At 62.4% G+C, this 25,999-nt stretch overlaps 1 protein-coding gene across 6 annotated transcripts; it reads right to left on the reverse strand.

Annotated features, from left to right (window-relative positions):
- Positions 1-338: 338 nt before the first annotated feature.
- Positions 339-24,683, reverse strand: CIC (capicua transcriptional repressor). Of its 6 annotated transcripts, none has more exons than XM_068993216.1 (20): positions 21,899-24,683; positions 9,742-9,891; positions 9,420-9,654; positions 9,190-9,319; positions 8,912-9,094; positions 8,666-8,831; positions 7,287-7,489; positions 6,973-7,198; positions 6,275-6,378; positions 4,841-6,056; positions 4,563-4,750; positions 4,061-4,182; positions 3,798-3,964; positions 3,409-3,699; positions 2,990-3,312; positions 2,457-2,710; positions 2,204-2,358; positions 1,992-2,123; positions 1,400-1,531; positions 339-1,296 (listed from the first exon to the last, which is right to left on the reverse strand). In XM_068993216.1, exons 1-20 carry the CDS (start codon positions 24,681-24,683, stop codon positions 929-931), a joined length of 7,530 nt encoding a protein of 2,509 aa, XP_068849317.1. In that variant the 3' UTR covers positions 339-928. The 6 variants fall into 6 exon arrangements, with proteins under 6 accessions (XP_068849317.1, XP_068849319.1, XP_068849318.1 ...); XM_068993218.1 differs by having other exon boundaries at positions 2,204-2,355; positions 3,403-3,699; XM_068993217.1 differs by having other exon boundaries at positions 3,403-3,699.
- Positions 24,684-25,999: the final 1,316 nt, after the last annotated feature.

Raw genomic sequence — 25,999 nt, forward strand, 5'->3', positions numbered from 1 at the left:
GATCCCACCAGCTTTCCCACCCAGTGCCTGCCCTGGTTCAGACCTTGAGAGTTCACCTGGAACATCAAGGGTGCACTGCCCTTCTCACAGCACCCAGTCAAAGGCCTTCCCCAACCGTGCCTGGCCGAATGGCTGAGTAGGCAGACTCTGCCCACCAGGTCCCGCTGATGTAGGGGATGGTCCTGGAATGGTACCCCACTCCTCACAGTGGTTGGGGGCAAAGCCTGTAACCCCACGGCCATCTGGGGGCCAGACTGGTATGACCCACATCCCTTCTCCCTTGAGAGCTGGCAGCCACACAGGTGTGTTAAACAGCTTTAATCTCGGTCGTTGCGTCTTCTCAGCACAGTAAGAAATATTGCACATGATCAACATGTTTTGTTCTGGGGATGGGGACGAGGGTGGGGGAATCACCTTCTTAGAAAGTACAACCCAAGTTGGGAGGGCAGAGGGGGTGGGGAGAGAACCCTCCCCGTGCCTGTGGCAAAGTGCAGGAACCCCCACCCCCAAGCTAACCTGAGTCCAGCCCCTCTGGGGAAAAAAGGGGTACATGAACTCCCCCTACTCCACAGGCACCTCCCTGTGGCCCGAGGCCCACACTACCCTCCAGCTGGCAGCCCTCACACGAGCCATTTTGCATAAAGTACAAGTGAAAAGGTCTGAAGGTAACACACTCCAGGTTATGTACAGGGGCTCGGTGGAGGGAGACTGTGCCCCGCTTCCCCTCAGTTGCCCCCTGTCACAGGGGGGGAGCTGTCGGGGGAGGGGGGTAGACAAGGGAGCAGGCCTCATTTCGCCCCCAACTGGAAAGGACGAAATGGCTTTACTGGGGAGGAGGCAACCATCCTGCCCCCCCATTCCTGCCACCTAACATACTGTCCATGTCCTGAGGGGGGTACTGTGGGTCTGGGGTCTTCTCAGGAGCCCCTCACCTGCCTGTGGCAGCTGTCGAGGGACCAGAGGCGGGTGGTGAGGGTTGGGGGGGCCCCTCCCAGCCAGGCTGTCCAGGCCCCGGCTCTGGGGGTGGAGGCAGTGGCGGGGCAGCCGGGGCTGTGCCAGAGTCCGAGCCAGGTGAGGTGGGGTCGGGGCCCCCGGCGGGGCTGGGAGTAGGGACAGGGGCAGCAGCAGTGCCAGTGGGGGGCGGTCCGGGGAGGGGGGCCTCAGCTCCCGGGGGCTGTTCTGAGGGAGTGGCCGCCTGCATGATCTTCTGGCGCACCTCACGGATCTTCAGCTGCAGACAGACCTTGGAAGGGAAGATGTCCGCGTAGCGGGCCTGGAAGGCTGCCGTGGCCTGGGCTGTGGGCAGCAGGGGCAGGTGGGGAGGGGGAGAAGGGCAGGGTGAGATGAGTAGGTAGGCCCCCTCCAAGTCCCTCGCCCCGAGACTCCCAGCTGTGCTTACCTGATGGGAAGAAACCGTGGTCCTGGAAGAGCTGCATGACCAGAGCCCGGCGCTGGTCCAGGGTGCGCCGCAGCGACGAGTAGGGCACTTTCTCATACTCCAGCTCCCCGAGCACGTCTTCCGCTTCTGTGCCTGTGAGCAGCACAGGGAGCCCGGTCAAGCCTCCCACCACCGTGCAAGGGTCCACTCAGCCCTCACTGAATCCTGTTTTACACTGGAGTTCAGAGAGGGAACCTGCCCAAGGTCAGATGGGACCTTAGGAGCCTGTGAAACTCCAGAACCGAGACACAACTACAGAAGCCATTGCATCCTGAGTCTGTCCTCTGCCGCAAGCAAAGCCGCCACTGCAGTGAGAAGCCCGAGCACCTCAACTAGAGCAGACCCCGCCCACCACAACTAGACAAAGACCATGCAGCAACGGAGACCCAGCACAGCCAACAAAGCAGAACACCTCCACAGCCCACCCTTGGCCTGCTGTCCTTGCTCTCAGCGACTCCCGGCCCGCTCTCTGACCTTTAACCCTGTTCCTGAGACCCCACCCCTCTTGGAGGCCCTGGGTCCTCCACAGCTCTGCCTGCCACCACGCCGGCACCTGTGCGGTCAAAGGTGAAGATGTCGCCCTCGCACTTGGCACTCTTGGGGGTGTTGGGCTCCGAGCTGCAGCTGGAGCGCCGCCTCATCTTGCGCTTGGGCGAGGTGGGGTCCTCGGGGGCCGAGTCCAGGTCTGTTCAGACAGAAAGCAGGCTCAGGGTCCTTGGCCCCCACCTGTCCCCCTCCTCCCCCGGGCGCCTGGCGCTTGCCTACCAGTGGAATTCTTCCTCTTCTTGCGATAGGAGCCCAGGATGGCCCGGGGGGAGGTGGCCAGAGACTGCAAGGTGGGCGAGGGCAGCACCTCCTCAGGCCGGAACTCAGGCAGCTCGGCAAAGCGCTCTTCGAAGTCCACCTCCGACAGGACCCTGCTGGAGAGCAGGCAGGGTCACCTCCTCTGCCCCCGCCTGCAGCTGCCCCCTCTCCCAGCAACCCGCACGCTCCGCCCAGTCCCCCAGCCCATGCTCACTTGTCCACAGAGTCAAAGGTCTTCTTCAGGGGCGGGGGCCGCACCTTCACCTTCTTGCTGGCACCAGCCGGCTCCTTGCGCTCGGGGGTGTCCCCGGCCGCCCTCCCACTGCCGCCCTCGCTGCTGCTGCTGCTGCCACCAGGAGCTGGGGCTGGAGCCAGGGCTGGACTGGGAGGGGTGGGAGGCTCCCCACGGCTCTCCAGGCCCAGCCCAGGGACACGCCAGTCTGAAGATGAGCTGGGGAATTTGCTGGCCTGGGGGGTGGGGTGGGGAAGGAGATGGAGAACACTGGGGTCAGACTCACCAGGGCAAGACCCAGAAACAGAGAGCGATCACAGAGATGGATACTGACCGCCGAGATACAGCACTGTGGGCAGGACCCAGTCGTGCAGACAGACAAGCCCGAGGCCAGAGAACCCACAAGGGCGTGGTTCAGACAGGTAGAGGGAAGAGGGATGGGACAGAAAGGCAGACAGGGGACAGAGGAGCAGAGCCAAGCAGTGGTGGCCACCCCCAGGCTGCTGGGCACTCACCATGGTCTCAGGGCCCTTGGTGCTGGTCTGATCCTCAGCAGGTGCGGGCAGCGGGGGACTGCTCCGGGCTGTGGGAGTCCAGGTCTCGGGGGGCAGTGGAGGGGCTGGTGTTGCTGGCCTCCCCTCAAGCTCTGACTCGGACGCTGGGGGCTCACGGGCTGGGCCAGGCTCCAACGGCTGCCGGGGTGCAGGGCCTGGCCGCCCAGGAGCACCAGCCTCAAAGGAGCCCACGGGAATGCTGGCGATGGCCGCCTTTACTTTCTGGGGGGGCTTAGGGGTGGGCCGCTGGGCCTTGGGGGCCACTAAACTGTAGGTCATGGAGCCTGTGGGTGTAGAGAATATTTGCTGAGCCAGGCTTGACAGGAACCCATCCCCTGGGTCCACCCAGTCAGCCCGCCCTCACCTGGCCTGACACCCACCTGTGGCACTAGGGAAAGGGCTGGCAGGGGCCGGGGTGGCAGCAGTGGGTGCCGGTGGGCCCTTGGGCAGGATGGGGGCAGCAGGTGGGGTGGTGCTGGTAGCCACAGTGTAGACCAGGCCTGGGGGAGCCTGGGATGGCTGGGCCAGAGGTGCTGAGGAGGTGGGTACGGGGCTGCCGGGGTAAAATGCTGTGATGACGGGACCACTGGCGGCTGCGCAGGTGGGAGGCAGCTGGGGGCTGGGCACGGGCGATACGCCCACCTGGCCAGGAGCCAGCAGTGGGGCTTGGCCTGTGGAGAGAGAGACAGCAGAGACGGGGGACCAAGTTAGGGCCTGGGCTGCCTTGGCCCCCCCCATGGTCCCCAGATGCCAGCCGGGCCCACTCCACCTGAAAGCAGGGGCTGCACGAAGGCGGGACCGCTGGGCCCCAGCGAGGTGAAGCCCAGGGCAACTGAGCTCGTGGGTCCATATGAGGTGACTGTTCCAGGCTGACTGGACGCAGGACTGGTGCCCAGGGGCAGTGCGTGCCCACCTGCTGACTGCACGTAGGTGATTCTGCAGTAGGGAGAGGTGAGGGGAAGGTGTGAGGAGGGCCAGCCCCCCGAAACCCTCCCCTGCGCTGACTTCCAGATGAGGGCTCAACTGCCATACCTGGTGGAGGAGGGCAGCAGGACCTTCTGAGGCTGCGAGGCAGGGCCGGGGAGTGGGGCCGGGCTGAGTGGCGGCACCAGGCCGCTGGGTGTGCTCACAGGCACCGGAGTCAGCTGGATGATCTGCAGGCAAGGGAACCACAGGAGGGGCTGAGCTAGGGCCCCAGAGTGAGGCAGGGGAGGCCTGAGACCTTGGAAGCTGGATCTCAGCAGAGACATGGAAGGGAGACATCGGACTGGGGCTAGGGAGGATGAAATCAAGGGAAAGAAGGCAGCAAGAAGCTGGAAACAGAGAAGGGACAAGGGACCAACGATGAGGGCCGAGGGCAGAATCAAGATGCTCAGACATCAAGCCAGACAGTGAGACAGAGGCCCACACACCAAAGGGGAGAAAAGGAAGACACTGAATAACAGGCAGACACAAAAACCCCAGGACGCAGAGACGAAAGCCCAGAAGGGAGAGAGGCAAGGGACAGGTGGGGCTGCCACTGAGGTGCCCTTACCTTGCTGGGTGGCTGAGCACCGTTCTGCACAGGTACTGAGAAGGGCGGGCTCACCAGGGGCAGTGGCTGGCCGGCCCCACCTCCCCGCACTGACATGCTGGGGGTGGCCAAAGGTACGAGTACCTTCCCAGGCAGCAGCTGGGCTGAGCCGCCAGGGGGCGGGGCCTGCACAGGAGACACTGACTGGGCTGCAAGTTGAGAGACGGAGGAGCAGGTGGTCACACAGGAGCGGAGGCAGCCAGGAGCCCGCTTCTCGTGCTGCCCGGCCCGGGCCTCACCTTTGGGGGGCGGGGCGGAGGGTACAGACTGCAGGATGGGGATGCCAGGAGTGGGTGCGGTGGCAGCCAGGACTTTGCCGTTGGTGGAGGTGCCCGGGGGGAGGGTGAAACGGATGCTGGTGGTGGGGGCAGGGCCGCCGGGCGCCGCTGCCTTGGTCCCAGGGGCCGGTGCCACTTGTAGTTGCTGGGGCAGCGTGGGCAGAATGTACTGCACCTGGGTGATGCCCCCAGCCTTGCCCAGGGGACCCGGCTGCAGGATACCCAGGGGCACTGGCCCATTGGGGCCACTCCCAGCACTGGCCCCCGAGCTGGCAGCCGCCCCGCTGCCAGGGCCCCCCTGGGCAATGAACTGGACAGCAGGTGGCGCTGGGGCCCCATAGCCCGGGGTGCCCACCAGCAAGTTGGTGACAGTGGCCGGCGCCTTCCCCACAGTGCCCAGGAGGGGCCCAGCCACCAGGTGTGGAGCCGTGGAGGTGGCAGCTCCTGACTTCTTGTCCGAATACACTAAGCTGACGCCCAGCGGGGAGCCCCCTGGTGCCCGGGACCCAGTGACCGCCTCAGTCCTGGCGCCGGCTGTGTCACCAGGAGACGCTTCGGCCCGGCTGGGAGCGGGGAAGGGCTTGGAGGCGATGGGCACAGGAGTGCTGCTGACGGGCCGCACCACGTTGGTGACCATGGTGGCGGCTGGGCGGGACAGGGGGGTTGCTGGGGCCCCGTAGGCCAGCGAGGGCGCTGGGGCTGAGGGCACGCGCGCGCCACTGCCCTCCCGTTCCTCCTTGGTTGAGGGCAAGACCAGTGTCTGCAGGACGCCTCCTCCCCCGCTGGGAGGCACCGCGATGACGGAGGGGCCGGGGGGCTCCAGGCCGCCCACGCTTTCAGGTCTCTTGCGACGGAAGGTGACAGGATCCGTGGGGAGAAACCGGGTGGCCTTGGAAGGTGTTGCTGGGCCCCCAGTTCCAGGGGGTGGGGGACGGAGGGGGCCTGTGGTGCTGCCCTGACCTGACTCCTGGGCCTTGAAGGTCCCTGAGCCCAGTGGAAAGGAGGTGGCGGCTGAGGAGGAGGAGGCAGCAGGCGAGGACGCGGAGGAGGTGGGCCCATAGCCTTTGCTGAAGCCTGCAGGTGGATCTGGGGGCCCTGGAGGCTCAGGGTCCAGCGATGGACGGCAGTGAGTAAAGGAGGAACGGATCACAGGCGAGAACACCTTCCGGCCAAAGCCCTGAGTGGAAGGAAAAGAGAGACACAAGCATGTCCCCATTCCACGTCCTGCCTGGCAGCCAGGCCCATCAAAGGCCTCCACTCATCCAGGCTGAGATGCCCATGGGGCAAATAGCTCACCCTCTGGGCCCTAATCTGCCCCCATCTTGACACACAGAAAAGGAACATTCTCCCTCCCAGGACACACTGACCAGACAACAGCAAGCCCCAAGCCCGCACCTTGCTGCCCTCCGGGTCCTCCCCAGAGCTGTCTCCACTCTCGCTGTCAGTCACCCGCTCCTTGCACTTGAGGTCGATGTCAGTGGTGCCGAAGCCATCGTCAGCTGAGAGAGCAGACGCAACAGTGTTGGGAAAGGGCTGGGCGCGGGGCTGCCCAGAACGGAGGGTCTGAAGCCTGGCTCTGGCCTCAGCTCTGCCCTGTGCTGGCTAAGTGTTGTCCAGGAATGCTGTTCCTCAGCCCAGGTGTGCCCACCTGCCTGCCGCCAGACCCTGAGAGCAGGGAACGGCACCTGACCCTATGCCCCAGTGGCCCGGCCACACTGGTGTCCTCAGGCTTCCTGTCTGGCCTGCAGCTTCTTCTTTTTTTTTTTTTTAAACATTTATTCATTTGGCTGCACTGGGTCTCAGTCACAACACTTGGGATCTAGTTCCCTGACCAGGGATCAAACCTGGACCCCCTGCATTGGGAGCGTGGAGAAGTCTTAGCCACTGGACCACCAGGGAAGTCCCTGACCTGGGGCTTCTCGAGGGCAGGGCCAGACTACCTTGGTAGGGCCTGAACTAAACAGGCCCAGGATCACAAACAAACGGGGAAGGGAAGGAAAAGGGGCCTAAGGACCTGAGCCAAATCTCTACCTACTTTCCCAACCTGACCCTGCTGTTCCCCGGCTAGGACTCTGGGTCCTGAGACAGCTTACCAATGACATCGTCATCCCCCTCCTCCTCACAGATGACCATGCGTTCCTCATCACTGGTCATGTCCTCACTGGCTGCACGCTGGGAGCGGGAGGCCCGGGTGGGGAGCAGTGGGGGCCGTCCACTGGCTGCCAGGGTGCCTCCCTCCCCAGGCGCTGCAAAGGGGCCTGGAGCCCCATACTGGGTGGAGGGCTTTGGGCCGGCGTAGGATGCAGGGCCAGACACCATCTGCAGGGCAAGTGCAGGGAGAGTTCAGCCAGGGCAGTCATCTCCCTCCCTGCCCGTCGCCCCTACCCCTGTGGCCCGCCCTCCAGACCTGAGTCAGTTCCTGCAACGCCTGGCTGTCTACCTCCCCACCATCCAGGCTGTGGACCCCGCTGTGGGAGAAGGCGCGGGGCCGGGCTGAGCCAGGTCCCCCAACAGCGTGCAGACGCTCTCCCCCACAGGAGCCACTCCCTGGAGTCTTGGTGTCTGAGCTTAAGAGCGTCTGGGCCGTGACAGACAAGAGCTCTGAAGACACTGCAGGGCGGAAAAGAGACAGAGTTACAGTCAGGAAGCCTGCTACCAGAGCCTAGGCTGGCCAAAACATCCACAGACACTTCTAAATACTGGGTGGAAGCAGGTTGGACTTCCTGGGCCACCAGGCAGAAGAGAGGCACCACCCACCAGCCCAGCATTTCCCACTACTTCCTGTCCTCTGGGGTTTCGAGGAATGAGCCCACTGCTCCCTGGGAGGTGGCCCTTCTGAGGGGAGAAAAGCCTGGAGACAGGTACGTGCGGCGCTGCTTAACCGACAGCCACTGGACTGTCTGAGCCTATGTTCCCTGGTCTCAGAGAGAAAGGAACATCCCTTGCAGGGCTGTGGGCCTGAACCCAAGGGATCTCCAGAAAAGTGCCTCAGGGCAGTGCACTCTATATAGACACCCTCAGTCAGCAGCAGTACCCAATAAGGGCCTTTTCTGACTGCGGCCCTGAGAGCCAACAAGCTGGGGTTTATTTATTTTTTTTAAATGACTTTATGTACTCATTTATAGGCTGTGCTGGGTCTCTGTAGCTGTGCTGGCTTTTCCTGAGCTGCAGTGATCCCTAGCTGCAGTTTGCAGGCACCTCACCACAGTGGCTTCTCTTTTGCAGAGCACCGGCTCTCGGGTGCATGGGCTCAATAGTGATGGCTCCAGGGCTCCAGAGCTCAGGCTCAGTAGCTGCGGCACACAGGCTTAGTTGCTCCGTGGCATGTGGGATCGTCCCAGACCAGGGATCGAACCCATGTCTTCGGCATTGGCAGGCGAATTCTATACCACTGAGCCACCAGGGAAGCCCCCAAGCTGGGGTTTAAATTCAGACTCGGCCACTTCCTAGTTTTTTGTGACTTCAAGTAAGTGATTTTGCCTCTCTGAGCCTCAGTTTCCTCATCTGGAAAATGGGCTTTGGTTTTGAATGCTAGACATTATGCTCTAAGAAGTGCCTGTCACGTAGTAAATACTCAGTAAATGACACTTGATGTTGAGATTTCTGTTTGGACGTATAACCTCCTTGGACCTCCCTGACTCCTTCACCACAGCTCAGTGTCAGGGCCTTTGCAGTGAGGGGATCAAAAGGAATGAAGCCGAGAGGAGCTTCTGGGGAAGCGGGCTGAGCAAGCAAAGGGGAGACTGGTGGCCCACAGGAGGGAAGAGGGCAGAGGGGCTCACTGACCTCCGGGGGCAGCAGCAGTGCCTGTCTCCGACATGCTCCGCTCCCTCGGCTCCTTGTGCCCTCCTGCCAGCCCTAGGCTCGTGGGCTTGGCCTCTGAGCTGGACTTCTTCCGGTCCTTGTTGCACCACTTCCAATCTGGGTGGGCCTTAAAGTGGGCCTCTTTCACCTAGCAGGAAAGGCCAGGGAGACCCTTCACTCATCCACCCAACCAGAGGAAACTGAGGAGCTGAGAGGTGGCGGCGTTACCTGGAAGGCCAGGTCATGGTACTTCTGCTTCTCCTTGGGCCCCAGGGCGTACCACCACTCGCCCAGGATCTTACTGACAGTCCGGTTGTCCTGGTTGGGGTGGCGCTGGTGGACCAGGGCCCGGTGCCGCTTGCTGAAGATCATGAAGGCATTCATGGGCCGCCGGATATGGTCCTTCTCCCGCTGCAGAAGACACCGGCCCGCAAGGGATTGTTAGAACCCGGAGGATGGGCTTGAGTGGCCTCAGGGTGAGCTAGGGATGGGTGGAGATGAAACACCTTGTTGGGGCTGCGTCCGTCCTTCTCTGAAGATGAGTCTCGTTCCTTGGGCAGGGCGCTAAGGGACTGGGTCCGGCGTTTCCCGGGTGGCAGGGGCAACTGGATCTCAGGAGACATGATGGAGAGGAAGCTATGGGGAATGAGATGTGATGGAGAGAGAGCAGCAGGGACAGGGAGAGCTGAGTCTCCGGCCACGCCCCTCCCCTGGTCCCAGACCTCAGGGTACTCACGCATCGTCGTGGTCACTCTCTGTCTCGCTGTCCAGTCGCGGCTCTCCTGGCGGTCCAGGGGCCTCCTCCTCCGTGGTGGGAGGGGGGCCCTTCCCAGGTTCCACCACCCCCAAAGTGTGGGGGGGTCCGGGCCCTGGGCTCTCAGGGCATGTGGCTCCTGGGGGCCGCCCCGGGTCAGCATTCCCTGTCCCACCGGGTGGCTGCTCGTGAGCAACGGCTGCCGACTCAGCAGGTTCTGCGGGTAGAGCGGCGGGCGAGTCAGAGGGCTCCAGGGCCATCCCGACCCCATCCCCGGGCCTCCCCACAGCCCCCCGCCCCTCACCTTTGCTCTGGTTGGAGGCCACGGGGTGGCTGGCAGGTTGCTGGGCCTCACTTGGCTGTACAGAGGGGTCAGGCTGGCTGGGGGCCAGGAAGGGGACTAAGGAGTGCCAGGGGAACACGGCCACAGAGCGAGGTTCCACATTTGTCCACACTGTGGGAAGGAGTCAGCTGAGTGGTGTGGCAGGAGAGCCAGGCCTTGACACCCCCCTCCACCCAAAGCAAGCTCTTTTCCACCCTGGACAAGGTGCCGCCCCCTCTTCTTTACACCCTCTTCCCCCATCCCAGAGCGCCCTGGGCTCAGGCGTGTGACATCACTCAGGAAGAGCTCCTCGCTGACAGATTTCTAGATTTATAAGAACGAAAACAGAAGCAGGGAAAGAGTCCTCACACCCCACGCCCTCCCCCACCTCTACCTCCACCAGCCTTGCCACCAGGGACCAGGCCAGAGGAACGACTGGCTCCTGTCGCAAACCAGGCCATGTTTGCATGCCATCTCACTCTCTGCGCGAGGCTAGAGACCCTCCCCCAGTCGCACCCCATTCCCGTCACCACGCCTCATCCGACAGAGCCCCTCACCTTGGCCTCACATTCCCTTTCTCTTCTCTTGAGGCAGATGGCCCAACCTCCTCTCCCACTCCTCTCCTTCCCTCCTCTCCCCACTACCCACAGGGCATGGGATCTCAGGCCTTTCTCCTTGCCTCCCTCCCCCTACCACACACCCTAGGGACCCAGACCTGCCCTTCCCTGGCTGGGCACTGGTGGCTCCAGCATCCTTCTCTTTTCTCCTCAGAGAGAAGTCGACTAATTGTGAAGAGGCCTCCCCGCCTTCCTCACTTGAAACTCCTGTGCTTTCCTCCAGTACAGTGGCCAGCCCTCTTGCCCAGAAAGATGGGAGGGTGTGGTAAGCTCCTCAGAAGAAAAGGCAGGGACAATAGTGCAGACAACAGAATTGTTACAAGACCCTGCCCAGGCAAGGCAACAGCGCCAGGTGTTTCCTTGAGAATATCCACAGGAAGGTACCTCCCGCACCAGGGGCCAACCTTCTGTTCCAGGAGCTGGGTGATAAGAGAGCCAGCCAGAGGCTGCGGCCCACCCCTGGCTGGACTCCTGGGGCTGGCCCAGGTTGGGAGTGGGTCTCCTCACTGCCAGCTCCCTGGGGGAAGTTGAACCCACAGAAAAGGCCCCTGCTAGGGGAAGACCATGAAGACAGGAGGAAAACGCCCTAGCCCCAGTCCCCATCACTCCAAGCTCCCCCTGATCTAGATCAATTTGACCTCAGCTGACCTCCCCCCGACAATGCCTTCAGAAGGCTATCCTCGTGGAGCCCCTATGGGAGACACTGGCCTCAAGACCTGCTTCTGTGAGATGCTGCCAAAACAAGAAGTAGACATCAAGGCAACAGAAGAGGGACAAAGAAGCCAACGCTGGAGAGGACTCTAGAGACTATGAAAACCCCATCCCCACTACTGGGGCCCTGGAGCCCCACAAGCCTGCTGGGCCCTCAAACCCACAAGAGCCTCTAGCAACCTGGGCAGGTCCCTCTCTTCACAAAGATCTTGCCTCCTGATCTGCTGGGTGAGAAAGAAGAGGCCCAGCAGACAATGGGAGGACCGTCCTTTGGTCCTGTCCCTCCTGAACTCCTCCTCAGCGCACTACCCTCCAGGTTCCTGGGTCTTGCCCTCTCTCTCTCTGAAAAGCACACCACAAACACATCACTCTTGAGCAGACAGCGCCTCACTCACAGACCCAAGACCTGTCCTTAGCCCACTTCTCAATCACAGCCCCCAGCGCCTCCCCACTCTGTTTCACACCTGGGACCAGGCATCACACTGCTACGATTCTAACCCATGCTCCAGACCAAGGTACTCTGCACCCCTCACCTCCTATGACAACATACCTGTTCCACCCCGCACCTAAACCCCACAGCTGTCCCCAGCTACGCCCCACTCTGCACTCTTATCACTCTGCTACACTCCCACCTGCCGTCACTAACCACTTGGCCCAGCCGAGCTCTGTAACTTTCCCCTCTACTCTGCCGCCACCGTTCTCGTACTGTAACCCCATCACCATTACTCTGCACTCAGCACCCCGACATCTTGACCCCTGCAGTCCCAGGGCCCAGGCGCTACTGACCGAACATTCCGAGGCCACGGGAGGCCGCGCCGGACGCGGGCACCAGGGGCCTGTGGGCTGAGTACATGGTCCGGCGCGGGGGGGCCCGGCCGGGGCTCGCGCCTCCTCAGCGGCCGTCGCCGTTCCGCCCGCCGCCGGCTCCTCGGCCGCTGCCGCTCGGGCCCGGGGGGAGCTGGAGGCCGTTGCCACATGCCCCCCCCACACCGCCCCCCTCCGGCCGCCCCACGCGGGGGTCTCCGCCGGGCGCGCCTGCGCACAACGCCGCCTGCCTCCCGCCGCCCGGGGGGCGGGGGTAGGTCAGAGCGCGCCGGCCCCGCCCCGCCCCCCGGCGCGCGCGGGGGCCGTCACGGGGCGCGCGGCACGGGGGCCATCGGCACCGCCCCCTCCTTCTCCCTCCTCCCGCGCGGAGCCGGGCGGGCGGGGCAGGTGGGGCGGGGCGCGGCGCGCGTGCGCGGGGGCGGCCCCCTCCCTTCCCCGTTCGCTGGCTCGCTCCCTCCCTCCCTCGCAGCTCCGGCGGGTAACGGCTCTGGCCCCGCGCGCCCCGGCTGCCGGCACCGCGCCCCGCCTTTCCGGGCCTGGAGCCCGCGGTTCAGCGCGGGGTCGGCCTCCGGCCCCGGGCGGGCAGACGGACGAGCGTGCGTGCGTCCGTGCGCTCCGAGCGAGCCCCGCGCCGAACCACCGCCGCCTCCCCGCCCCGCCACTACTACGCGCTCCCCTCCCCCCGCCGCACCTCCCCCCGCCCCTTCCCCGCTTCCCCCGCGGCCTTCCGCGCAAGCCCGGCCCACCGCGCGCAAATCCATTGGCTGCCGCCGCCGCGCGCGGGTCAGGCCCCGCCGCGCCCGCCCCCATTGGCCGCCCCGGGGGAACGTCAGTCATATGCAAATAAGAGCAGGGCGGGGCGGGCTCCGGTTGGACCCAAGCCGGCCCGGGGCGGGACCGCGGGAGGAGGGCGGCAGGGAGGGCGCACTGCAGTAAAGGCACCGAGCCAGGGGGGCGGTTCGGGGCGCCTTGCTGCAGAGGCCCGGGGCTGTGGGTGGTACTTGTGTGTGTCCAGTCCGCGCGAGGAACACGCTCACGCGCGGCTCGGCCCACCTCCCTCACGCGCACCTAGGGCGCGCACGGCCCCGCAAGGCAGACGAACTGCGTGTAGGGGTGGGCCGGCCACCCCTGAGCCCTCACCAACTCTCACAACAGCAGTCACAAACTCACACACACAGACACACACTCCTGACAGACCTTCCTACCACACCCTTTACCTTATACACACCCCAGGGTCACATGTACCCTCCCTCTTACACTCTCACACGAAGTCACACACCTAGAACACTTCCTCACATAATGTACTACCTCCGATACTAACCGTCCATCGTGCCCCACCCACAGTTACACACACTCGTTCTCACCCATCCTCTTCACATCACCCATTTCATATATGCCCTGTCATATATGCTTCATCAAAGCATATACTCCTCACACATCCCTGTGAATCATCATACAAACACACGACATATTAACAGGCAGAATTATCTCCTACACCTCATCACACTCACTGTCCACTGCACACACCCTATGTCCCTCTAACACAACCAACACTCGTGGCCTTCCTGGCACTCCCAACCCCAACACAGGTAACTCTCACAAGTGCCATCATACTGACCACACACACTATATAAACTTACCCCAGTGAGCACTACTTCAGTACCCTGGCTCATCAGGTATACAAAGTGCCATGGCTGTTTGCCATCACTGAGCAACCCTACCTGACACTTAGCGGCCACCTGGGACCCTCCACCTCACAGTGTAACACAGGAGGCCACTACTCTAGGTTGTGAGTCATTCTTTTCAGAAGAAGGAAGAGGGGAAACTAACACAGGGGCTGCTCCGTTTGGGGAGCTTGTATGTATGACCCTGTGCGTTGAAACCTCATAACCACTAGGGAAGTACACTTTATTATGCCCATTGTTCAGATGAGAAAGTGAGGCTCAGAGAAACAATAAATGGTGCAAGATCATGCAGCTGGGACATAACAGCCCAGCACTCCAACTCAAGTGCTCTTTCTGCTACTGAAAATTCAACCTCAGGGTAGACACAGGCAGAGACTCCCAACCCAAAGGTCTGGGAATGTGTTCAAAGATTTGGAGAGACTGATGAACTATAGAAAAGTCAGAGGGTACACGAAGAGTCACAGACAAGGTCTGGGGCCTATCAGGCACAGAGGCAGTGGCCTTGGATCATGTAAGAGGGGCCCTGAGGTCACATCCTGTGAAGGCAGAGGCCTGGGGTCACAACTGGGCAGGTCAAGACTGCACAGGCTCAGATGGACTGAGACTGAGCTCCTACACAGGTGGGATCAGTGACAGGCACAAACTCTTCCCAGCCTTCTGCACCTACAGAGATGAAGGCATGGAGAGGGGGCAAAAACCAGGTAACCTGAGCCCAGCGGGAAAGGGGAGGTCTATAGCCCTCTGACCTCCAGTGACTGCAGGGCCAGACTCTTGGCTGTGAGCCTGAAGAGACCAACACAGGGACTATTAGGTGACCACCCCCTCCTCCCTATGCAGCCCCAGACTCAGACCCTCCATTACCTCACTGCCCCAGGGACTGCAATGTGAAGCAGAAATCAAGGCTGAAATCAATGTGGCCTGCTCTATCTCCCCGTGGCTGCCCCCTCCTCTCCCCACCGGTGAGTCACCTCCTGGCAAGTTAACCCCTTCCCCACTGCAATGCAGCTCAGGGACTGAGCTCAGAGGAACCCTGCCCCCAGTACCCCCACTTCTGCTGCGTGAGAAAAGGAGCTAAGCCTGGCACAGGAGGGAAAGAGGGCCCCAGGCATCTGGGAGGGTTGCACATCTGGTAGAAGGCAGTGCCCACAGAGGAGGGATGGGAAGAGGCCCCTTACAGGGTAGGGGACAGCCAAGTGGGGGCCCAGCCTAGCAGGGAGGGGCCGGAATCCGGGCGGGAAGGGCCCCCCTGCCCTGGGCACTGGGCCAGCCCTATACTTAGTTTCCATTGTTTGGAATGGAGGAACCCTGGGTGGGGGTGATTAGGAGTAGAGAAGAGGGAGCAGTTCCTTGTCTTCAGCCATCCCCAACTCTAACTGGGGCCTCCCTGGTTGGAAAATGCTGAGGAGGTTCCCCAAACCAGGGCCTCAGCCCCATGTGAGAGGGAGTGCTTCACCACCCTTCACTCAGAGCAGGTACTGGACAGAACTACAGTGCAGCTCACCCCTGCACTACCGCGTAACCAACTCCACAAAAGGTTTGGCCCCAAACAATCCCCAGGGCACCACTCCACCCCAGCCTGGGGACAGGGAGCCCAGACAGAGAGAGCAACTGCCACCCAGGGTGGCACAGGCTGAGGCCTGCCCAGAGCCCTGGGGCGCACAGCCAGGGATGCTGACAGACTGAGGGACAGGCAGACATGCCCTGAACTCGCGGGCCCCCGTTTATTGAGCCCGAGAGGCACCGCGCCCTGCCGCCTGCGGCTCCCCACCCTGCTCTCCAGGCCCGGGTCCCCGCCTCGGCTCACCACCCCGGTGTCCCCAGCTCCCCTCACCCGCTCTCCACATACACACCCACCCACCCACCCCGGGCGGAGTCGGCGACGGCCAGGGTTGCCTGGGGAACGAGCCCAGGATTGGGCTGGTGCTGCTCGGGAGGGATGGGGGCCTAAAAATAGCGCCGGGGTGAGTCAGTGTGAGTGGGGCTGGGGTAGGCAGGGGGACCAGAAGGGAAAGAGAGGCAAGCGAGAGGTGTGGGGGAGGCTCCCCAGGGATTGGGAGAGGAGCGGGATAGGATGGAGGGAGGGATGTGGATTTGGGGGTAGAAAAAGGAGTCGGGGGGAGTGTACAAGTGCCGGGGCTGAAAGGGCTGGTCCGCGCGGGCTGAGGGAGGTGCCACTGCCTGGGCGGAGGAGGGGGCGCCGCCCTGCGTTCTCCTCCCCAACCCCGCGCTCACGAGATTTTCCACTCGCCGCCTGGCCCCCAGCCAGCCCTTGGCGGGCCCCACAAAGCCGCTTTGTGCTGGGAGGGCGGGCGGGCGCCCGGCCGGCCTGACACCCACGCGGGCCGCGGCGGGGCGCGGGCCAGCTGGCACCCAAACTGTCTGCTGGGGGGGAGGTCCCCCACCCAGCCCGATAACGCGGCCGCGCAAGGGTTAATGGCGCAGGGGCGGGGGGAGCAGATCTCGACCAATCGGCGTCGGCGGGAGCGACAGCAGCCAATGGGAAGACCTGAGGCCAGACGCCCCGGGCCTACCCCCTAGGGCGCGGGAATGGGCGCGGCCCTGACTGGGTGCAGGTCTGGACCCACAAAGCCCCCGATGCACCCTCTTTCTCTGGCTGCTTCGCATGAAACAGGCTCAGAAGGGGGTAGGATCTTGCAGTCAGGAGGTGGCACGATCAAGATTTGAGCCCCGGTCTGCCTGGCTTCACGATTAGCTTTTCCACCGAAATGAGGAGACGGGGGTTCCCTGGCCCAAGCCCCCAAGCGGAGCGGGAACAGGGAACGGGGTGCAGGCGGAGGCGGCGGCGCGGCAGGCGAGGGTCCAGCCGCCTGCGGTGCAGCCGCTGCCGCCGGTGGTAATGGGAGCCAGACGCCGTCGTCGCCGCTAATGCGCCTCCCTCCCTGCCACTAATGGAGCCATTAATGCCCGGGCGCCGGGGGCTGCGGGCCACACACCACCGCGGCGTTGCGCATGCGCAGGCCAGCAACCCCAGCCACCCGCCGCCACCAGGAGGCAGCCTGACCCCTTGCAGTGCCTGGCGCTGGGGGTTCTTCCAAGAAATCTCCAAGACTCACTCCTGCTACCTCAAAAGAGCCTCTTCTCTCCTCTCTCCTGTAATTCACCCTCTTTTCCCAGGCTAGGTCTCCTTTCTATCCAGGGGTCTTTGACAGCCTGATCCAGCCCTCTCCCTCTGCTCTGAACCGTTTCTAGGCTCTTCACGGGGCTGACACTCAAGCGTGGCTCGGCTGTACCTGTCTTTCTTGGCACCCTTCTGCCAAGCCTAGGGCCTGTGTCAGCTCCAGCCTCAACTGGCCACTTCAAGACCATGCACTTTCACCCCTCCTGGCCTTTGCTCCTGTGGCTGCCTATGCCTGGATGGCCCTTCTCTTCTACTACCCTGAAATCCACTCATTCTTCCTGCTTCAGCTCCAATGTCACCTCCAGTGAGAAGCCTACCTGAACCTCCCTCATCACCTCATTCATTAAGCCAGAGTTGCTTCTCTCCTCTGCCCTCCTCTGGCTCTGGGCCTCCCTCTGCTCATCCTTGCCTGTGCCTGCATCCACATATGCCTTTCCCACCCACTTTACCCCAGGGCTGCTCAGCTTGGGCCAGGGAGAGGGGTGAAGAGAGACTTCTGGTGGGAGAGAGGGCGGTTATTGTTGGAGACAAAACCGAAATTCTGGTTGGGCAGAGTATGGATCTGCGGAGTCAGGAGGATTTCCCCGTCACCCCGCTGCCCCCCTGGCTCTTCTTGGGGCCTCATTTTCCCAACGTACCCAAGCACAGTGGGTGGATACTGCTTGGTCTCTGAGATTCTGCCTGTTGGGATGGACTACTCGTGGGACTCAAGTTAAATGCAGCTGGCACCAAAGTGTCTCCTGAAAGGTGATGGGGGTGGGGATGGTAGGGGTGATCCGGGTCATGCCCTTGAGCAGGTGGGTGGGCAGAGGAACTGCTTTCCTGCTGCTCCCCCACAGCCGGATCTCCTAGCTTGGCCCCCAAAGCCCCCACCTTCCTGCCTGTCTTGGAACAGGTGCTTGGGTGTTGATGGGTCTGTAGGATAGCTCCCGATAACTCTCAGTAGCTTTCAGGACAGGAGCGGACATTTGTCAAGGACCAAGAAGGGGCCTTCAGGCCTAGACATTATCCCAGCACTCCCCAAAGAGGGAGCAAGAGACCTGGTGCTTAGCAACTCTCAATGACTTAGAGGAACAGAGTTCCTGATGTGCGCAAAGTGGGAGCGGGGGCTAGGATAGGGGAAGCAGGTCTGTCTAAAGAATGGGGGAAGGAGGACCAGAGGGTAGGCCAAGGGTGGACCAGAGACAGAAGCCCACGACTGGGGTGGTGGGGGGGGGGGGTGCAAAAGAGAAAGAGGGTGGAATGAAAGCTCCAACGAGGACTGATATCTAAGGAGGTACAAACCAGGAAAGCCATAGAGAGCCAGACTCAGGGAAAGCCAGACAGAAGTCCACAGAGGGAGACTCAGGTGCAGAAACGGAGACCTGGGCAGAGACAGACATAGGTACCCAAGGGAGAGACAGATACGCAGTGGCTCAAACAGGCAGATGGGCAGACAGGCCCAGGAGAAGGGGCACTGCCTGTCAATACAGGGAACCCAGGCAGAAGCCAGGAGCTGGAAGGCAGGCCATGCCAAGCACGAGGCTGAGACATCTGGCCTCCTAGGCCAGGGCTGTAGGCCCTGGGGCGGCTTCCTCTCCGGGGGAGCAGGCGGGAAGAGTCAGAGGGAGGTGGCGATGGCAGCTGGCTGGCCCGGCCACGCACAGAATGCGGAGAATGCCGGCCCGCCTGCTCCAGCAAGTCCCCCAGCGGAAGCAAATGCCTGGCGGGGGGCAGAAGCAGGCAGGCTGCCCTGGGCCACCCCCTCACACCTGCTGCCCTGACAGAGGGTCAGGCCCTGGCATGGGCGGGCCAAAGGGTGATAGCTTCACTATGTCCCTGGGCACGGTCTGCCCTGTCTGGGCCTTAAGACAGAGAAGGCCCCAAGGTGCCTACCTCCCGAGGCTTTAGGGAGGCCTCTGAGAGAAGAACAAAAGGGCCCACTGGCTGGGAACCTGAGGGCAGCCTGGATACCTCAGCATGGGTGTAGTCAGGGAGGCGCGGCTCAGAACCGCCAGGACAGGCACTAGACAAGTTCTGACGACCAGGTGGCTTCCAGCAAGGGGCCTCCCCTCCCTGAACCTCAGTCCCCCTCCCGCTACGGACGACAAGGCTGGAAACTGGTAATCCCTATCTCATAGTGTCAGGAAGTTTCAAGGAGGCAGCCCCATCCCTGCGGCTGGGCAGTGGTGTGTGCTCAATAAAGCGGGGTACTGTTATTGTCATCATTACTGAGAGTAACGGGCTCTGGCGCCAAACAGTCTGGGTTCAAATCCTGGCTCTCCCTGTTCCTATCTGGGTGACCACGGGCAAGTCACTCAGCCTCTGGGGCTGCAGTTTCCTCCTCTGTCCAGGGGAACTAATGGTCCTGCTGAGCTCCTGGGGTGTGATCACGACTCAAGTAAAGGTGCACTGAGCACTTACTGAGCAGTGTGCCAGGCACATCCATGGGTGGTACTCAATACTCTTACTTCTGGTAGCAAGGGTCCTGTGATCTAGATCGAGAGATCTGATTCAAGACACAATCCTGCCTCTTCCTGGTTGGGTGACCTCCGTCAGGACTCATGTTTCTCTCAGGGCCTCACTTTTCCTCATCTGGAAAATAGTAGCAGGAACCCTGCCAGACCACCCTGGAAGGCCCCAGGTCACCCTCCCCACACAGCTGCAGTGAGGGTCATGACCCAGCGGTGCTATATGTGAGGGCAGTGTCAGGGGGCTGGAGGCATGTGGGGGGTGGGGGGCTGAACGGGATGGTTATAGAGTCCTTCTGCTTCAGTGTCTTTATCTGCCTAAGGACAGAAATCCCTGCTGTGCCCACTTTGTGGAATTTTGCTCATATCAGCTACAAAATAACAAATGTAACAAATGTTACGGGTGAGCATGCGGGAAAGCGCTGTGCCTGTGTCCTCCGCCCTGGGTCTGGGCAGGAGCTGAGTGAGGGCAGGGCCTGGGCTCCTTCCTACACTAGTCTTTGTTTCAGCCCAAGACACAGCGGCTCCTACAGAGATCCACGTCTACCTCCTTCTTCCCTGGTTTCAGGGGCTGGAACTCCCCCTATATGGTACAACCTCCATAGTTTCCTAGTGCCCTCAGGATAAAGTTCCCAAGTCTTAGAAGGACCTTCTATGATCTGACTTTGATGTGCTGCTCACCTATGCAGCCACACATCCCAACACTCACCCATGGTCTAGAGCCCTTGACTTTGCAGATTCAACTTGCTTTAAACTTTGGCTCTTGCCTCAAGGCCTTTACACAAACTCTTCCCTCTACCTGATGGTCCTCCTGCCGGCCTTGCCAGGCTCCCTTCTGCACACCCTTCAGGCCTCACTTTAGAGGGCTTCCCTGGTGCCTCAGACGGTTAAGAATCCACCTGCAATGCAGGAGATCTGGGGGTTCGATCCCTGGGTTGGGAAGATCCCCTGGAGAAGAGAATGGCTACTCACTCCAGTATTCTTGCCTGGAGAATCCCATGGACAGAGAGGAGCCTGGCGGGCTATAGTCCACAGGGTTGCAAAGAGTCGGACATAACTAAGCGATTGAGCATGCACTCACGGCCCCTTCTCCAAGAAGTCCTCCCTGACCACCCCAGCCCTGACCACTCTGGACAGCCACTATCTGGGGACAGGTTTGTCTACTCCAGGAACCAGGAGCCCTGTGAGGATGGGGCTGTGTCCTTAGCGTCAACCAGCACAGGGCCAGGCACAGAGAGGGCCCTCAGTCAACAGTAAATGAATAGGTAAATAAGAAAAAGATGCTCGGGAAGGGGTGAGTGACGGGTTTGTCACCCTCCATGAAAGTTGCTCTGACAAGGCCCAGGCCAGATGGTTCTCCAGCCCCATCTCAGAAATGTCTCGCCCCCACCCCTGGCCTCAGCCCTCTAGCCACACCGGCTGTCCTCAGCTGTGCTCCTTCTGACCTCGGAGCCTTCCCATCAGCCTCCCAGGAGGTTCTTCTGTCCCAGGGTTGCAGGTTCCAACTTCTCCTCCAACCCCTGGCTTACATGTCCTGTCCTGAGGGCAGCCAGACGAGGTTCACCTCGGGAGGCATGCCCGGCACACCCCCGGATCCCCGCCAGGGCACTGACCACACCTGTGCTATTTACCAGGTACAGCAGTGAAGATAAGGTCTCCAGGCCTGGGCCTGCCACCACCTGGCAGAAGGACCCACTGGAGCCTCAGTCTTCCCATCTGTAACCCAGGACTGTGGCCAAGTGGTCACAAGACAGCCAGCCTGGGTTTGAAGGCTGGCTCCGGGATTTACTAGCCACGTGACCCTGGGCAAGTAACTAACCTGACCTCAGTTTCCTCTTTTTTTTTTTCTGGCTGCATCATGCAGCCGGAGAAGGCAATGGCACCCCACTCCAGTACTCTTGCCTGGAAAATCCCATGGATGGGGGAACCTGGTGGGCTGCAGTCCATGGGGTCGCAGTCAGACACGACTGAGCGACTTCCCTTTCATTTTTCACTTTCATGCACTGGAGAAGGAAATGGCAACCCACTCCAGTGTTCTTGCCTGGAGAATCCCAGGGACGGAGGAGCCTGGTGAGCTGCCGTCTATGGGGTCACAGAGTCGGACACGACTGAGGTGACTTAGCAGCAGCAGCAGCATCACCATGCAGCAGCTTTCAGGATCTTAGCTCCCTGATCGGAGATCAAACCGGGGTCCCCTGCAGTGGAAGCGTGGATTCCCAACTACTAGATCGTGGAGAAACTCCCAGTTTCCTCTATAGGAGCCTACTCACAGCAAGGTTCAGTATGCTGTGAGTGCTACGTTAAGGGGTGGGTGTGAGGTTAGGAGACATAACCTACTCATAGTGCTTATCACGGTGATGCCCCTGTCAGTTCTCAGGCCATAGCAGTTGTCATCGTGATTACCATCTCTGTTACCCCATCAGCTCTAGTGGGGTGGGAAGGGTGGAGCTGGCTTTGAGCCTGCACTCTCAGCAAAGGTCTGCTGACTGGTAGACCCCAACCAGGAGGCCTCTGGAAACACTGCACTGACCCTTCAAAGTCCACATGCTCAGCCTGACACAGGAATTTACATGGGAACTTCTGTGCAGATGGGAGGCCAGCCTCCCCTTGAAAGCCCCCCAGGGTGGGGAGCTTACCTCTCTCAAGAGCCACTTTGCCAGTCACCCAATACAAAATGAGCCCTCACCCAGCCACTCTAGCAAAACCTCTTACCTGTCCCAGGCCGGCCCATGATGACTTCCTTTTTGGGGGCGGGATGGCTGGTATAGCTGCTGGGCACCAGGACAGGCAACAGAGCAGCGGGTGAGGGGTGGAAGGCCACCGGCTGGAAGGGTGAGGAAGCCAGGCCAAAGGTGGGCATTGGCTGGGCCACGGCAGTCGGCGCAGCTGGAGGCACAGTGATGGGTACCGGGGCCGGCAGAGGTGGGGGCAGGCCAGGCTTCCCACTGGCCACCCCTGGGGGCACCGGGGTCTCTCGGCAGCCCCGCCCAGGTCCTCCAGCCCGGGCCTCACTGCCAGTGCCCATCTCCCCGGGGAACTTGGAGGGCAGCGGCACGTCCGGGTTACGGACGATGACGGGTGAGTCCCGCTGCACGGCAGGCACCCGGCGCACGGAGGGCCCAGGGTCCGAGGTCAGACCAGCAGGTGGAGGCAAGAGCAGCAACGGTGAGGGCTGGCGGGAGCGGGAGAAGGGCACGGCGGGCGACACGGCTCGGAAGCCGGCCGGCGTGGAGGGCGTAGGTGTGTGGGACACCGAGTCCACGCCAGAGTCTAAGCTGTCACTCTTGGGGAAGTCTGGGGCGGCACCTCCACCCGCTGTGCCGGGGGCCCCCAATGCCCCTGGGTGGGGCAGCAGCTCCGTCTTCCGTCGCCCAGGGCTGATGGGCACAGTAAAGGTCAGGTTGGTCTGGAAGGTGGGGAGGATGCCAGAGGAATGGCGCTCTCGGGGGGCAGGTGGCGGCGGGTGGGGGCCCAGGTCTGGTGGCGTCAGCACGCCCGCCTTAGGGGTGCTGGCGCTCAGGTGGCGGCTGCGGACAGCGGTGCGCTGGATGACGGGCGAGGCATTGATGGGGCTGAAGTTGGCGGGGCGGAAGCCGAAGAGCGGCGATGGTGAGGGCGACGGGGCTGGCGAGAAGGGTGACTGCGTAGACACCGGGGAGAAGGAGGGTGTGCCTGAGCGAGAGCTGCCCAGGGACACCAGCATCACCGCCGCCTCACACTCGTCAAACTCAAAGCGAGACAGGTCAGCGGGGGCCACCAGGCGTGGACGGGAGTCTCCACGGGCTGCCACGCTGCTGGCCTCGCTGTCCCGCGACGTCTCGTCCCCCCAGTCGAACTCAGTGCTGCCCTCGCGGGCTGCCACGCCTGCCGGCCGCCCAGCCCCACCTGGGCCGCTGTCCGCCAGGCCCTCCATCTCCTTGGTTCGCATGGACAGGTGACGGGAGCAGTAGCCCCGCCGCTGTGACTCCTTCATGCAGCCGTCTCTTGAGCACAGCCGTCGCCACTGCTTGCCGTTGAACTTCTTTCGGATTCCGTTGGGTGTGCAGACCACGTCGCCCTTCTTGTACTTCTGCTGGGCCGCTGTCAGGGGCGTGCGGGCCCGGGCGGCCGGCGCAGCCCCCTTCTCCAGTGAGGCCACACTGCTGCTCCGGCTGCCGCCCTGGCTCCCCTCCTGGCACGGGGAGGGCTGCTCACCCGGGCGGCCTGGGCCTGCGAAGGCAGGAGACTTGGGTGGTGGTGACAGGAGCTGGGGCGGCAGTGGGAGCAGAGCCGGGGTGCCCAGGGCGGGCGGGTGCTTCTCCTCACCCTCCTCACAAGCCCCAAGGTTGCCACCAAAGCTGATCTTGGAGACCTCGGCGTCCTCAGGCTGCTTGGGGTCCAGGGCAGCAGGGCAGGGGGGCAGGGTGGCCCCGGGCTCGGCCTGCTCCTCCTCAGGGCCTGCCGGGGGCTTCCTTGGCAGGGCTTCAGGCTCCCAGGGGGGCCGCAGCAGGCGGAGGCTGGAGCGGGCCACCCACACCGCCTCCTCGGGCTCCCGGTGTGGTGGCTGAGGCAGCTGCGGCAGGGCGGCTGGGCCCAGCTGGGAGCTGGGGCCAGGGCCAAAGCGGACCTTGTAGGCGGCGGGCTTGGTGGCCACCTCCACCACCACACCCTCCCGGTAGGCTGCCATGCCGGGCTCCACACAGGTACAGACCGCTGTGCCCACCGCCAGCGCCCCCGGTGGGGGCGTGGTGTCCAGAACCACATCCACACCCCCGCCAGGCACCCCCTCATAGAAAGTCAGGGCCCGGTCCCCATGGAACTGCACACCCAGGTCCTGGCTTCGGCGCACCTGGCGCACCACAGCCGGCAGGAAGAGGCCGTCCCCGCGCCGAGCCAGGACTCGCTGGGACCGCAGCTGCCGCAGGTCGTAGCCCCCGCTGGTGCTGCCAGGGGGCCAGGGGCCCAGACCACAGGCTTCGGCCGCCTCATCCTCCAGGTCAGCTGAGTGCTCGCTGGCTGTGTCGGTGGAGGAGGAGCGCGTGGAGGTGGGTGGCCGTGGAGGCACCCCCAGGGCGCCGGCTTCCTCGGGGGTCCGTGCCCGCTCTTCAGGGGCACCCGCCGCTGCACTGCTGCCGCTGCCGGCACCATGCTCCTCCACATACTTCTTCTTGGGCGCTCGTGACTTGAACGTGGCCGTCTTTCGGCTGAGTGATGGCTCCCAGCGGCCCGCCTCCCCCTCCACCTTGGGTTCTTCGGCTGGGCCTGGGGCCGAGTCATCGGCTTGCAGCTCCTGGGGCAGCCCCTCGGCCCCCGGGCCCCGCTCAGCTTCCTCCTCCTCGCCCTCCTCAGCCTCTTCTGGCCCCGGCTGTTGCTGCTGCGCCTCGTCGTCTTCCTCCTCTGGCTTGTCCCCCTCCCCAGCCCCTCGCCGCCTCAGGGCCTTGGCCCTGGTGGCTGGTGGGGACTTGCCACTGCTGCCAGAACCTGGAAGGCTGGTGCACGCCTTTTTCATGGGCTTCATCTTTTGTCCGCCTGCCGGGTGAGAGGATAGACAGGGATCATTGGGAGCAACCTCAGGAACCCCCCCTAGACCCAGTGTCCCCCAAGACTTCCCACTTGCTGGGGTTACTTCCTCAACTCCATGATCCCCAAGGTCTCCTGCCTGGCTGTGTTCAACTCCTGTGGGCCCCTGGCCAGCACCCAGACACAGACTGGCACCCATATGCCCTGAGCTATATGCTCTGGTTCCTTGGGAACACTCACATACTCTGCTTTCTCTGCAGAGGACAGTAGGTGCAGGCACACACTCTGACTGCCCCAAGGGAACCACGACTAAAAGTAACAGCTCACACCTATGGAGCATTCACTCTGTGCCAAGCCCTGGGCTAGACTTGCCTTTATTAACCCATTGCATCCTCACCACAGCCCTAAGAGGCGGATGCTACCATCAGCTGCATTTACACGGGAGGAAATTGGGGCACAGAGAGATCAAGCCACTCGTCCACATCCATCCGGCTGGGAAATGGCAGAGCTGAGATCTGGACCCAGGTAATCTGGCCCCAGAGTCTGTGCTCCTAACCATTTCAGTGTGCTCCCTGTCACATGATCCAGAGGGCACGCTTCCTTGCACTGTCACTGCCCAGAGAACACACGCACTCACACACACAAATGTACAAGCACACAGTGACAGAAAGGGAGGTGACTGGGCTGTGATGTGAGCCTCTCTCTACCACCCCCACCCCAGCCCCGGACAGCCTGGCATGGCCAGGCATTGTGGGAAGGAGTGGGCAGCTGCAAGTCCCAAGGGACAGCTGCCCACTCTGTTCTGCACCCCAGGCCTGCCAGGTACAGCCATCTCCCCAGATCCTGGCAGAGAACAGGCAGGGGCACGTCTGGGGCAAGAGCTCATACCCAGTGCTACCACAGGGCTGTACATAAGCGCACGCGCACACACACACACACACATAGCACACACACACACACAGAGACACACACATCACACAGTGGGACACAGGGCTACACCCCAGGGTTTCACGGTCCCTCTGGATGGGAGCCTGCCCCTCCCCCCACAGCACCCAGCGTGATACCCGAAAGCCCAGCCACCCCCCTTCTGGCCTGCTTGCATCCCCGCCCTGCCCGGGCTGGCTCTGGCAGGGTGGCTGAGCTGACTAGGCCCCCCTGGTCCCCAAATATGCCCTCGGACTCCAGGTGGGGGTAAGTGGGAGAAGGTCAAAGACAGCAGGACAAGCCCAGCAGGCCAACCTCACCCACTTCCTGAACAGTCATTACTGCCCGCCCCCTTTCAGGCTGCCCTGAGAGAAGAGAAGGGAAAAAACT

This window comes from Capricornis sumatraensis, chromosome 20, assembly GCF_032405125.1.
Source record: "Capricornis sumatraensis isolate serow.1 chromosome 20, serow.2, whole genome shotgun sequence".
Classification (NCBI taxonomy): Eukaryota; Metazoa; Chordata; class Mammalia; order Artiodactyla; family Bovidae; genus Capricornis; species Capricornis sumatraensis.

Excerpts from the sequence above, each read along its gene's own strand:
- CIC (XM_068993217.1), bottom strand. The coding sequence starts at position 24,683 with ATGAAGCCCATGAAAAAGGCGTGCACCAGCCTTCCAGGTTCTGGCAGC. Across the intron at positions 4,751-4,840 it reads CTCCGCCCCGCCCCCCAAAG|CCCAGTCAGTGTCTCCTGTG; the intron begins GTGAGGCCCGGG and ends CTCAACTTGCAG. Across the intron at positions 1,532-1,991 it reads CTTCACCTTTGACCGCACAG|GCACAGAAGCGGAAGACGTG; the intron begins GTGCCGGCGTGG and ends TGCTGCTCACAG.